The sequence below is a fragment of the Zeugodacus cucurbitae genome, chromosome Y (genome assembly GCF_028554725.1).
Source record: "Zeugodacus cucurbitae isolate PBARC_wt_2022May chromosome Y, idZeuCucr1.2, whole genome shotgun sequence".
Classification (NCBI taxonomy): Eukaryota; Metazoa; Arthropoda; class Insecta; order Diptera; family Tephritidae; genus Zeugodacus; species Zeugodacus cucurbitae.
The window spans coordinates 9,822,501-9,837,737 of NC_071673.1; the positions used below are offsets into that span (position 1 = coordinate 9,822,501).

The following is a 15,237-nucleotide window of genomic DNA, read 5'->3' on the forward strand; positions in this document are numbered from 1 at the left end:
GTCCCTAATGTCCGAGTACATCGGGCATTCAGCAATAACATGCACCCAATCCTAAACACGCGCCCCACTCATACATTCCATTCCATCAGAGAGGTGCCTCTGAAGCAAAAAAGCATTCAAAGGCCCATGCCCCGTAAAGAGGAAACCCAGACTCAGACAGAATCTGAAATCTGGGTTTTCCCCAACAAACCCATCATCCCGAATGTACTCATAAGTCACACGACCGTTAGGACTATTATCCCAACGGTCTTGCCACCTACTTCTAACCCTGTCATCTAGAAGCCTCTTGCTTCCTAGATATCCCAACCTCTCCACATCATCGTCAGAAATCCATTCATTCCGCAGCAATAACACACTCAAACCCCTCCTCAACCTGAAAGAAACAGCACGCTGTAAAACAATCACGCTGACGGACAACCGGTGGACGCCCCGGTGACAGTCTACCCTTTAAGAGCATTGTCACCGTGTTATCCATCGATATGTCAACCCCCACACCCACACCCCAATTATGAGCAATCTCCAATAATTGCCCTCCTACCCTTTCAATCTCAGACCTCGAACGACCTTTGACCAAAAGAAGTGGGTCATCCGCATACGCACAACACCTACAGAGTGTTTCGAGCTGCCCAAGCAATGAGTCCATCATGAGATTCTAAATGTATGGACCCTGCGGGCAGCCACGAACCTCTCCAATCTCCACACTCCCATTCATACCAACGATAGCGGCTTTCCTGTCCGGAAAGAAGCTCCGCCAGAGACTAATTTCCGAACAGTTAAGTTCCTCTAGCCGTTGAATCACTCGATCAAAGATTAGGTAATCAAACGCCCCCTTGAAGTCAACAAATATGCCAAAGACATATTAGTTGGTATTCTCCCTCACAGCATTCTGAACATACATCCAGCCATCTTCTACACTGCGTCCTTTCCTGAACCCATACTGCCTATTCGATCTCAAATCCAGCGTTAGCTCCTGAAGCCGTTCCACCATAACTCTTTCCAGCACTTTTCCAAGCACTGGAAGGAGACTGATGCCCAGATAAGAACGAGGATCACTCATGATCTTATCAGGAGACTTCAGGAGAGGAACAACCCTGGCACTTTTCCACTCACGTGGAAAATATCCCTCTCAAATGCACTTATCATAAATGACCTCCAAGTATTCCGGAATGAACTTCCACAAGCATTTGCACATCTCTCCTTTCAGACCATCAAAACCTGGAGACCGTTTAGGCCTAACCAGGCCAAAGGCATATCACAGCTCCCCATCATCTAATGGAGGAACAGGTACCTCATGTGCATGGGGTGCCTGAACCTCAGCCCTGGGAAAGAACGCTCCTAACAGAACCCCCGCACACTCTCTTCACGTTGATAACACAGTGTCACCAACACGAAGAGAGGTGATATCCTCCCTCTTACGACCCCTGCAGATCTTATAGACCTGACCCCAGGGGTCATCCCTATTATCATTCACAAAACTCCTCCACTCTTCTTTTTTAATTTTCACAATCATATCTTTATATTCACTCGTCGCACAACTAAAATCATACCTAATCTGGGACAGCCTATCAGAATTGAACCGCCGAACACGTTGAAACATTCGTAAAAATCACATACAATCCGTGATACTAGCGAGTCGGAGCACCTATGGGAACTGAAGGAAAAGTATAAGCTGTTATTGAGTGCAAACGAACGGACACTTGTCCTACGCTACGAAAGATGTCGCTGAAAATTCAAAGCAAATTCAAAACAAAAATCAGCTGTTATTTAAGCATTGCTTAAGCCTCCCATTTTCAGTGCTTAAGCATAACCTAAGTATGAACTGTAAAACACTATTTTCCTGTTTTATCTTAAGCACAACATAAGTATGGAGTAAAATTATAAATAAATGTCCATTTGTGGGTTTTTTTACTGTCACCCTACTCACCTTGTGATTACTAGCCGAAAATACCAAAAAAGGATTAATAACGAATTATAAGTTATAAGATTACAAATTCGGTTTATTTCACGGTGATAAATATATAAAAATAGGTAAGTATATAAATAGTAATTTTTAAGTTTACAAATTCGGTTTACACTAGGTAAGTATATAAAATTGGAAACGAGTACGTATGAAAAATCAAAGCGTATGCAGCGACCACGGACGGCACGGTGTGTCTTCGACTGAACTCGTCGACAGACTGGTATGTGAGCGGTCTGGCCTTGACCTAGTAAGGCAAAAAGGGCAATCAGCGCGATCGCTCCTCCTTCTTTTTGTTCCTTTTGGGGTGGTGTTCTTGGTTGAGGGTGCTAAGACTCATTTAGACATCCCGGCCCCCCTAGGCGAGTAATTAGCCTAGTAGTCGTTGCAGTTGTTGTAAAGTAGCCACCACATTGCTGAGCCCAGTGGACCGACGGGACGGCGACCTGTGTGGACGGCGGCGTGTGAATGTGCCATAGTGTGAGCGTCGATTATCTGAGTGCCGTGGTTGCCTTCGTGCAACATGGTTCGACTGCGGGCGTTGGTTCGTACCACGGTTGCGGGGTGCAGGTTGCCCCTCGCGATGTAGGAGGGTGTGATGCGGCCGCATGCATATTTGGCACCCATAGCTTGAAGTACACTCCGGCGTGGAGTGGGTAGTCGCCAAGCAATTCAAGCAGTGGCCATGTGCCTGGGCGATCTGCTGTCGTAGCGGTGGTAGCATCTTCTTGAAGATGCTGTAGTGTGGCAATCGGTGTGGGCGCCGACAAAGTGGGCATCGGGTGCGCTGCGGAGCTGCTGGCACCGGCGTCGGGTTCGCGCGTGATGCACGGGCAGCGGTTGGTGGCGCTATGGCCGCAGGGGTTCGAGGAGCTGGAGCGGGCCCCGGGCGTGTCACGTGGATCGTTGACCGAACGGCTGGCGTTGGTGCTGTGGGCATATCGCTATCCATATTTACCTGTTAAAATAGTACTAATATTATATGCGTGTTGTAGATATCGATATGTTAGTTGCTGCTACGTTATATAGTATGCGTTGGTCGTCATGTGGATCGACCATTTATAATTTGTTTTCATAGTTTCATTAATTATCGTTTTATCGGTTTATTGTTTTCATTTTAGGTTATTATTTTATCGGCTGTCGGCAGAAAGCATAGTTTAACGAGCGGCCTAGTTAGTGTTCCGTTTTGCGTACGAAGATCGACTACGCGAATATGACCGTCGGAGCCGTGGTAAAGCTTTTCTATGCGGCCAAGCCGCCATTCGGTTGGGGGGAGACAATCATCATTGATTGAAACGCAATCTCCAAGCTGAGGCGCCTTTTCTGGTGTTTTCCACCGGTTTTCCACCTGTGGAGGTCCTTTAAGTAATCTTCTTTCCATCGTAGACTGAATTCATGATGGAGAATTTTAATTCTTTACCATCTGTTTAATAAGGAAAGCGACGCCACGTCTGCCTCAGGTGTGGCCAGTATGGGCGCTCCTTTAAGAAAATGCCCTGGGGTTAAGGCTGTGAAGTCGGATGGATCTTGCGAGAGGATAGCGAGAGGCCGTGAGTTGAGAACGGCTTCAATTCTGGTTAACAATGTTGAGAATTCTTCATAATTAAATTTGTAGTTGCCAGCCAGCTTCTTAAAATGAGATTTGAAGCTTTTTACAGCTGATTCCCATAGGCCACCCATATGAGGAGCGCTTGGAGGAATAAACTGCCAATTGATACCTTGTGGAGCGTATTTTTGCACAATATCGGGTGATACTTGTTTCATGAAATCCACAAATTGTCTTTCTGTCGCTCTTTGAGCTCCAATAAAAGTTTTGCCATTATCGCTCATGATTTTTGAGGGAAGCCACGTCGTCCGGCGAAGCGAGCAAATGCCGCGAGAAAGGCGTCCGTCGTCAGATTAGTACATAGCTCAAGGTGGACTGCTTTTGTCGTGAAACACACAGACAGCCACATAGCCTTTCATGAGCGTGGGTGATCTTAGCATGGACGCCTTTATCTGAAAAGGCCCAGCAAAATCCACACCGGTAGTAGTGAAAGGCAGAGCGAAATTGCAGCGTTCAGGTGGAAGATGTGTATTTGCGAGATGTCATTGAGATTGTTAGCGAACTGGAACCATTTTTCTAAGCGAATAGGTTTCACTTGTTCGTCCCAGTCGGTTCCGTCTAGCCATAATTTTTGTATCAGGATTTTAGCTTGTATCATAATTGGCGAAAGCCATCCTGCGGGGTCAAACAGTTTTGCCACAGAGGATAAAATGTTTCTCTTTGTTTTGGCGGATAATGCAGATATTGAATCTCTAGTGTATGAAAACTGATCAGATATCGCATTCCATTGTATGCCTAGAGTTTTTGTTGTACTTTCCTTTTCGAATATAAAGAAATTAGTATCCAACAAATTATCTATTGGTATATTTTTTATGATATTTGGGTGATTTGCCGCGATTTTCCTTAAGGGGAACCCTGCAGTTTTGAGAGCTTTTATGACCTGTGATAGTGATTCGTATGCTTGTGGAAGGCTGTGGCTTCCAGACAGAATATCGTCAACATACATATGATTTTTTAATACATCGGTTGCCAGAGGAAATTCTGACTTTGAGTCTTCTGCCAATTCGTGGAGGGTACGAATGGCCAGATATGGAGCACAGTTGACGCCGAAGGTAACTGTTTTTAGTTTAAAGTCGCGTAGTGGACTATTGGGAGATTTTCGGAAAATAATTCGTTGAAAATCTTGATCTTTTTCATGTACGACTATTTGTCGATACATTTTTTCAACGTCCCCGTTAAATACGTATCTGAATAAACGCCAATTTAGAACGAGGAGCATTAGGTCCGGCTGCAGTGTCGGTCCCGTAAATAAAATGTCATTTAGGGAATTCCCCGAACTAGTGGATCTCGATGCATTGAAAACAACTCTTACTTTTGTTGTTTTTTTGTCCGGCTTTACTACCGCATGATGTGGCAAGTAAAATGAATAGTATTTGCCGTTAATTATTTTTTCACATGGGCTTACTTCCTCCATATGATCTAAATGAAGGTATTCTTCTAAGACCTCATCATATTCTGGTTTGATTTCGCCCTTTTTAAGTAGGTTTTTTTCCATACTTAGAAACTGCTGTATTGCAGAGGTGCGAGAGTGACCTAAGGCGAGTGTGTTGGGGAATTGTTGTTTGAATGGTAGTCGTACGACGTACCGACCATTTCTTGATCTAGTAGTTGTGGCTTTGTAAAAGTCTTCACAATACTGATCTTCTGGGGTTTTAAGTGGTATAGGGGGGAGTTCTTCTAACTCCCAAAATTTTCTTAATTGTGAATTAAGGCATTCATTTGAAATTTCTTCAACTTGAGTTGTCATGGTGGAAACTGTTTCCGTAATTAGCCAACTCAGTATCCAACCGAATATTGTGTTTTGAGCTAGAAGGGTGTTTGAAATTTTTTCAACACCTTCTAGTATGATTTGCGGTATAAGGTCGCTGCCTAATAGAATATCTATTTGTGATGGAGTATTGCAGTTGGGATCTGCTAGTTTTAGGTGTAAAACTTTATCCCAATGCTTGCTCTGTATTTTGTATCTAGGAAGCATGTTTGTAAGTTGCGGTAAGATTATAGCTTCTGCTTGAATGCGCTTATCCGCTAGGGGTGAAATTAGGGTAATGGGACAGATTTTATTAGAGCTTTGGACTACTCTTCCGCCCATTCCTGAAATTTGGAAGTTGGAATGTTTGGTTGGCAATTTTATCCGATTTTGAGCTATTGCTGATATGAAGGATCTTTGAGAGCCTTGGTCTATTAGTGCTCTTAGTTTGAATATATCACCTTTATGTTCAATGGTGATGACCGCAGTGGGTAAAAGAGTTTTGCTTTCATTTTCCGAATAAAGCGCTTGAATTTTTGCTGCTTTAGAGCAACTTGGTTGTTCCTCCCTTATTTCGGGATTACCTGATGTGGTTGTAGCAACTAACCCCGTGGTTTTATGAAACTGATTTTGCTTCGTATTTTGATAATTGGTAATGTGAAACAATGAGTGATGTCTTCGTTGACAATACACACAATTAAATTTGCTTTCACAGTCTTTAGTCGTATGAGCATTCGACAGACAGTTAATACAAAGTTTATGTTGTCTGACGAGATTGTTCCTATCAGAGACGGATAGTTTTTTAAATCTCTCGCAAGATCTTATTTTATGACCCCCCTTACACATTTCACACACTGTTTGCCATTTGTTGGCACAAAGGAGTGACTTTTATTCACGTGTGTATTGTATTGGATATGTTTGCTGGCTTGAGGTTTAAGCAAGTTTTTACTCGACTCATTTTGAAGACTAGTTACATTCATATTTTGGCTGCCCTTTCGCTCAGCTATCTCGTACTGAGCAGCGAGGAATTTTTTCATTTGCTCCCATGTGGGCATCACTCTTCTATCGTCTAGTGACTGTTCCCATCGTAGTAACGCAGCATCAGGGAGTTTTTCTGCGCAAATAGTTACTATCATATGGTCCCAATATTCTACGGGAGCATTTTGTGTTTGTAATACTGATAGGCAATTTGTCACTGTCGAGTAAAACTTTTGAAATTCATGGCTTGTTTCTTGTTTGATTTTAGGGTAATGTAGTATAGTTTTAATAGGATTTTCTATCATTACTCTTTTATTTTCGTATCTTTGGACTAGTGCTTGCCAAGCCAGCTTAAAACTTTCGCCATTTAAGCCGAATTGCTTGACGATCATGCCTGCTTCCCCTTGTGTTTTATATCTTAGGTGGTATAGCTTTTGTGCATCTGCGAGCTTAGGATGATTTATAAAAAGAGCTGTGAACATGTCCCGGAAGGACGGCCATTGATCATAACATCCGTGAAATATTTCCGTATCGCATGCTGGCACTTGGAGATAAATGTCTGAATTATTTTCTTGGGGTTTTATTTGTGCCAGCTCTACTCCCGATTGGGGAGTAGGCGCGATTGACTTCAAAAGTTTTAATTGATCTGAGATCATAATTTTTGTGTCTACATACTGGTCTAAACAGTTTTCATATTTGGCGTAAGCCGAAGATTTAAAATTTTCTGGTAGATCTGAATCATCAGTTTCTACTATTAAGTCATACACCGCTTGGAGATGTGTCCAAAAATTTTCAATTGTTTGACCTTTTATTTCAAGTGCCGATTCAGAGTTGTTTTGCATCGGCGAAGATGTAAATCGAGTGCAGTATCTTATTAGACAGTCACTCTCAGAAATGAATTTAGAGTACAACATCTCTTTCCCTCTTTTCGGATTTGTAGCACCTTGCTTTGAGCGTGTAGCTTCTGCCGGTGTACATGGACTCTTATCGTCTGTAATCATTTTAGGAATTTTTAAACTCTGAGTTGATTTAGAGTCTTTTGAATCTATGTTCATTTAGAAAATGTTATTTAATAATATATATATTTTCTTTCAGTGTAAACTGAGATTTGTCGTGACCGAAAACTCTTTTAAATATAAATAAGAGTTATTTTTCCGTAAGTTATTAAATGCCGCGTTTATCGTATTTTTTTTTTGTTACGGAATTATCCGTATGCCCTTGTATATGAGCGCGCTCGTGATTATAAGGGTCAATGCCATTTGTACATATGTGTGCACGATATGTGCTTATGTATGTGCATATAATAATGCTCTTATATGTTCTTCGTTGTCCTGCTTGTTTTTGTTTGACAAAGAACAAGGGGAACTACGTGAAATTCGCCAATAAGGACTTTGAATTTTTATGTATATAAATGTGTACAAGTGCGCATATATATATTTATTTATTTATTTTATTTTATTTTTTTATTTTTTTCGAAGTACGTGTATATATTGTTTTTCTGTTGATTTAACCGACAGCTTTGTTTGTTATATGTTTGATATATTCGCTGTTTATTGAATTTTATAATTTGTTAGTAATAATTTCGAAATAATAAATTATTTTTCCAAATTGATATTTTCTTTAATAAATAATTTTTCCCAGTGTACGTGGGGTATAATAACACTGGTGGTTTTACGCCTTATGTATGTATAAATGATTGGTAAGAGAGAAATGATGAAATATGTTAAAATCTAATTCGTTATATGCAGGTAAATTTCGTTTGCAGTTATGTGCGAATATGTATGTATGTATAAGTGGTTGGTAAGAGAGAAATTAAGGTAAATTTCGTCTGCAGTTATGCGCGAATAAGTTGGTATATTAATCGACTTGTATATTATATCAAATATTTATGCATATATATGTGTATGTAGGAATGAAGTGAGTATGTATATATGTATGTTTTTACGCTTGTATGCTTCGATTTATTTTCCTTTTGTGTGAATTTTATTATTTGCCTTTGCTCACTTTTGGTGCAATCCTGCTTGTGTTTTAAGAAACAAAAGGGGTATTGCGTGAGAAATTTGCGAGTAAATACTTGAATTTTTTTTTTGTGTGAGTGTGAGTGTTTTTACACGAAGTTGAGCATCTGTAGGCTATTAATACTTTGTCAATTTATGTATATGGAAATCTATATATTTAGAAATTGAGTGTAAAAAACTGTTTAATTTTGCTTAATATCGGTACTTGAATTTAACCGTATATTAAGCCTTGTTTTGGTACTGTTTAAACGGATTAAAATTACTGGTTTTATGTAATATAACCGTATAAGCATACATATATACATGAAAATTTAAGTCCAAAAATGAAATGGATACACTCACTTTGAATTTCCTCAGGGGTATTGGATATTGGCTAGATAGATATGTAAGTCCGTGTGGGTGTTAATTTGGGATGTGGCGAAGTTGTTCCTAATTTCCTCTTTTCCTGATACTCCAATTAGTTGAGTTGATTTTGCGTTTTTTGTGGTGATTATTCTGTTTGTATTAGATTTCGCGCCCGTTTTTTTTTCTTTTTTTTTTTTTTTGTTTGGGTATATGTATTTATATTATGTTTTGTAGTTTTTCCTTTTCGCACAGAACTTCACCTTACACTCTCTTCATATGTATGTATTTTATGGGTCACTGACCTTCTCTATTAATTTGCACTCCACTTTATTCTTCTCTTCTTGTACTTAACACTGTACTTATCAAGGTATATTTTGTAATTTCACCACACTGTGTATATACGCACAAAAATTTTGTATTTGGCTTCTTTTTATGTTTCCTCAGAATATGCACATTTGTTTCACTGGAGCTTCACTAAACTTTTAGGTTTGTATTGTGTATTTTTTATATTGCACTTCACTTCATGTGTTGTTTTTATTTATTGGTCACTGAGTTAATGTTTTATTTTTAATTTTCATTGGTGCCTGTCTTTTAGGCTCGAAGGACCATGTCTAAAATCTTACACTCGCCTTTTTACAAATACCGAAGAAATAAAATAAGTGGTGTTGTCTTTTGCTTCTTTGCTTTTCGTTTATTTCAATTTACACTTTAACGCATTCCCTTCGAAAGGGTTTCACCAAAGGATATTTGGCTTTAATGGTATAACGTTTTGAATAGATAATTATTTTTAATTATAATTTATTAAATTTATGTATAAAAAATAGAAAAAAGATTGGCCGAGATGCTCGTTTATCGGAAATTACGAAAAAAAACTTGCGTGTTGATGATCGCTGATGATATCAAAAAAGGATTAATAACGAATTATAAGTTATAAGATTACAAATTCGGTTTATTTCACGGTGATAAATATATAAAAATAGGTAAGTATATAAATAGTAATCTTTAAGTTTATAAATTCGGTTTACACTAGGTAAGTATATAAAATTGGAAACGAGTACGTATGAAGAATCAAAGCGTATGCAGCGACCACGGACGGCACGGTGTGTCTTCGACTGAACTCGGCGACAGACTGGTGTGTGAGCGGTCTGGCCTTGACCTAGTAAGGCAAAAAGGGCAATCGGCGCGATCGCTCCTCCTTCTTTTTGTTCCTTTTGGGGTGGTGTTCTTATGTGTGGTGTAGGCGTGGTATACTGATGTGGGGAGTGTGGTGAATGTGCCGTGTCAGTGTTGTGTGGTTGAGTGAAAATGTGGTGTGATGGTGTATTGGTGTGTTGGGTTGAGGGTGCTAAGACTCATTTAGACAGTGGGTTAGATTTGGATAATGTTTTTCCCATGGGCAATTATATGTTGCATGCTCACGTGTGGGAAAACCATCAAATCTATTTGTGTTAGCTCGAGACAGGTTAACCAAAAATATTGTGCACCAATTAGCGCTAAGTTAAATTAAAATGTTTATAATTCAAAAAAATAAATACTACTATTAAAAATTAAGAATTATCTATCCTAAGATTATAAAATTAAATGTTACATGTTATCAACTAATAATTTTGTAATTAACTTATTTATTAAAACAAATTTTATGAAAATTTGTGCTTATTATCAACTCTACGAAAATTTTCATCAATAATTTTAAAAATTTTGACCTCAAGTTCAAATCTCAATCCCGTGGATTTTTATACGAGATATGTATATACTAAGGTTTCCGTCTTTATTCATAAATAATAATTTCACTGTAGTGAATAGAAATCTAAAAGTGAGGAAATGTTCATTCTGAGAATTCGAATGATTCAAACCGATTTATCATTTAAGTTCAAAATTTTACAGTTTCATATGTACATACATAGGTATGTATGTGTCATGTTAGCGTGTTGGAGAGCCATCTTCTTTATTTGTTTACACGCTACGCAACAAAACAAAGAACGAACTTCGCCAAAAATATTTATATTGATCAGAGACGTTATTCCCTGAATATATTAACATTCCATACAAATAAATGGCCTTAAACAGAGTTCAAAAAGCGTTTTAACTATTTCAAATAAAAATTGGGCGGGGCGAAGTTCGCCGGGTCAGCTAGTCTGAATATATAAAAATCACGTGTCACGTTGTTTGTTTTCGATGGACTCCTAAACTACTGAACCGATTTTAATGAAATTTTTAACACTGTGTGCAGGTTGGTCCAACTTGAAAGATAGGATAGTTTATAACTCTCCTTATAGTCGCATTATTTATTTATTGCAAATTATTTCTTTATTATTAGCAAAGAGCTATCCACCAGTTGGTGGCGCTAAGTGCGCTATGTTACAGTAGATGGCGCTATATTTCTTTCTAAATTTTCATGGATTTAGGCTGTCATAACAAAAGCTGCCACTTGCTAAAAACATTAAATGAAAATGCGTTGTTTGAAGTTTATATTATACGAATCTATGACTTCCAATATTCTAAATTTAAGAAAAAATCACATACAATCCGTGAAATAAATAAAGTTATGTACATATGTATGGTCAGACAAATAAGCAATGCTGCCACTCTTTTCCAGTAAATCTTCCTCGAATTTGGGAGATTTCAGAGGAATTTAGGAAATCGCAGAGTTGATTTCTGCAAGTATTTCCTAAATGCAAAAAAAAAAAATTTCATTTATTTGCATTTAGGTATAGAATTTTGTATGGCTAATGCCCGGTTTCACAGTCCATACTTAAGTTGTGCCTAAATAAAATCTTAGCTAAGTATTGTTGCAAACTGAGTAGTCGTTTGCGTTTCACAGTCAATGCTTAATTTCTATAAAATTTTATTATGATATATGGCAACGTTATGGGCATTTAGGTATAGAATTTTGTATGGCTAATGCCCGGTTTCACAGTCCATACTTAAGTTGTGTCTAAATAAAATCTTAGCTAAGTATTGTTGCAAACTGAGTAGTCGTTTGCGTTTCACAGTCAATGCTTAATTTCTATAAAATTTTATTATGATATATGGCAACGTTATGGGCAACATATGTTTTACAAATGTCATTCATAAAAATATGTTTGAAATATTTAAATTACTAGCTGACCCGGCGAACTTTGTTCCGCCTTAATGGCAATAAATAAGCAGTTTTTTTTTTATTTTATTCGAAAAAATACAAAATAAAATTAAATAACTACATTAATCATTCATTATTATTTCTGTATTTTAGTACATAGGTTGCTCTTCACTTAAGCACCTTGTGATACACGACATTTTTTGTTTTATTATCAGGCGCAAAAACAAACAACGCAGATGGTCTTCCGACCCGTGAACATGCCACGTATAATTGACCATGGGAAAAACATGAATGTTCTAGATTTAAACCACAAACTTTTAAGGATTGGCCTTGTGATTTGTTGATTGTCACGGCAAATGCAAGACGTATCGGAAATTGAAGTCTTTTAAATTCAAACGGCATATCGGTTGGGATCATCGGGATCCTCGGAATGAGAACTTCCTCACCTTTGAATTTTCCTATCATTATCGTAGCGTAAATTACATTGTTCATCAATTTACTAACCACCAAACGCGTACCGTTGCACAGTTTTGGTTGGTTTATGTTTCGAAGCATGATTACTACGGAGCCAACGTTTAGGCGTAAATTGTGCGGTGGTAAGCCAGGTACGTCCAAAGAGTTTAAAAATTCAATTGGATAGTTGGTGGCTTCATCTTCATTTGTGACGCAGTCAATAGATTTGAATGAATGCATTGTTCCAATGATCTTATTTTGAATTATGTAGTTCAGGTCATCTACATCTTTATTCTTAGCCGCTAAAATTGCTCGCTCACTCAACCATTCATTATTTTTGTAGTTAGAAATAATATTTGGAAATACATTGTTGATAAGTTCGTCTTTTGATGAGACAAAATTACAGAAATTATTTGGAAATGATATTAATCCGCTCGATTCATCGACAGGTACTTGACCATTACCGATAGTCAGCAATTGCTCCGAGAAATCTTCAGCAGATGTATCATTAAGCAATGTAACTCTCATATTTGTTGTCAGCTGCAGTTTCTTCACATAGCGCCATAGATTTGACGATTTGAGGCAAGCGTTTATTTCGTCGGCAGCCGTAGATCTTGGAATTACTGGCAGTATTTGGCGGAAATCGCCAGACAGTAAAATCATTGCTCCTCCAAAACATCTCGAGTCATTGCGTAAATCTTTTAATGTTCGGTTAAGTGCTTCTAATGCACGTTTATGCGCCATTGTGCATTCGTCCCAGATGATGATTTTCGATGTCGCTAAAACTTTGGCCATTGCTGAGTGTTTTGCAATATTACACATTGGTTCTTCAATAGTTTGAAGATTTAACGGTAATTTGAATGCTGAATGAGCCGTACGGCATCCTTCTAACAATGTGGCTGCTATTCCAGAAGAAGCAACTGCAACCGCTATGTTGGATCTCGCCCGAACAGTTGCTAAAACTAATGACATAAGGAATGTCTTGCCAGTTCCACCAGGGGCATCTAGGAAATATAAACCACCATTTTCATCAGCGATTACCTTCATTAAAGTATCATAAACTTCCTTTTGTTGGTAATTCAACAGGGGTACATTCCTTTGAACTACTAAATCTAATTCCTGGTGATCATATTCACGTTCCCGTTCCAATTCTCGATTAAATGCGTCATTCATTTCACGATTTGGCGCTGGCATTCCTAACCTGATTAATAAATTACCGCACATGAGGTAGCACATATCTTCGATCAAGAGTAAAGCACGATTATGTATCTCCACATTCATCTCAATATCGTGATTTCTGGAACTGACACGACTTTGATGTAAAATATCTTCTGACATACTATCCTTGTATTTGTGCCACAGGTTACATGGGTTTGATGGAAAACATGTCGAAATTATGATAGCGAATAATGTGCGTATCTGACTTGGAGATGCAGAGATAATGGCTTCAGCGATTGTCGTATCCCAATGGGTATCGTTTTCTAATAAGTTCAATTCTTCACATGCAGCACGATATGTTGGGAATATTACACCATTAACAGTTCGTAGTGTCTCAAATGAAGTTGGTCCACGCACATTTACCAGCAACAACCGCAAATAGAAACATTCATCATTCTTTGGATGAACTGTATACATACGACCAAGAGCATCAGTAGAACGCACATCTGGATACCCAGAAACCGCATCACCTTGCTTCCGTCTTTGAAAATTCTTGGATGAAGCATTCCAAGTATAATAACGTTTCATCTCCGAGTAAAGCAAAGTTCGTGCAAACTGATCGCTTTGGCAGATTGCAAAAAAAACTGGTCAATGTAGTTGCTGGAGGTGTTTCAGCACGTTGCGTAGCATTCGAAGCCGTGAAATATACTCGTTGACCATTCTCTAGATGCACCGGCAAATTTATAACAGTAGAATGACGTTCGTGAATGGGAAATGCGAACATACGCCAAATCGCTTCATTACAGTTCACATAACGACCAACTTGATAGCGTGAAATTTCATCGTTGGTATTCGAGGATTGCAATCCAAAAACCGCCATATCACTGCCTTTCGTAACATATTTGCAAATATATTTTATGGACTTAACTGAATTGCAGTATTCAACGTTGCAATGTGTCTTGAACGTTTTAGAAATAAGTGGCGAATATGGAACAATCCAACTGTTGTCGACAACGAAATCCATTCTTTTCACTTTCGTTGTGACAGTTCGACCGTTGTCATCTGGTGATCGACGCCGATACAGCGGATACCCATCGTTGCCAGTGACAGTCTCCGCCGTTAATTTCCGTGGATATCGTTTAGAGCACTTTCCATCGACCATGCAAGGTGATTGGGGGTTGATGGCACCACACGGTCCATGAATCATATTAGTAGTAACAACATCATGTAGGTCTGGATCGACTTCATGAATAGGAATCTCGGCACATATGATATCATCTATTTGGTCAGGCTGAATTCTTTCCACTAACCAAATAAGAATGTGTGCGTGCGGCGGCCTCGCTTTTGCCATTCGATTGAATACATCCAGCATCGAGTATCTCCAAAGACGCGTTGTTTAACAATAAAGTTCATCAGGGACCGAATTTTTTGCCTGAATATACGTGCTGTGATGCCGTGTCTATCATTTGATGTTTGTCCGGGAAGCAGCAATTGAGTAATTTCTATCAATTTTGGATTACAGGTAAAAGTAATAAAGATATCTGGCCGGCCGTAATGACGAACATATGTCATTGCATCTTGTGCATATTCATGCATTTGACGTGGGCTGCCAATGTACGTCGCCGGCAGAATAGTTAATCGACCAATATTAGGTGCATTTCCTTCAGTACTAACTGCATCACGTAAATGGATGTACTCCTCAGAACGCAGTTTGGCTTGGTTCAACCTAATAAATGTTAAACGTTCCGTTTCTATTTTTACATACATGTCAACGCAATACTGCTGAAACAATCGACGAAACCGCAGCAAATAGTTGTCAGCATTTTGACGAATCATCAAACGATATGCATAATAATTCATTGAGCTAACTTTCTTTGTAGTTTCTTCACCTGAAAT

At 38.6% G+C, this 15,237-nt stretch overlaps 1 protein-coding gene across 1 annotated transcript in view; it reads right to left on the reverse strand.

Annotated features, from left to right (window-relative positions):
* LOC128923510 (uncharacterized) overlaps positions 1-14,548 on the reverse strand; it is a 26,459-nt gene extending 11,911 nt beyond the window's left edge. The window contains exons 1-3 of the mRNA XM_054235770.1: positions 13,987-14,548; positions 12,235-13,808; positions 2,510-2,901 (exon numbers count right to left, since the gene is read on the reverse strand). Coding sequence (XP_054091745.1) covers positions 2,510-2,901; positions 12,235-13,808; positions 13,987-14,548 — 2,528 coding nt within the window. The remainder of the gene's footprint in view (positions 1-2,509; positions 2,902-12,234; positions 13,809-13,986) is intronic.
* Positions 14,549-15,237: the final 689 nt, after the last annotated feature.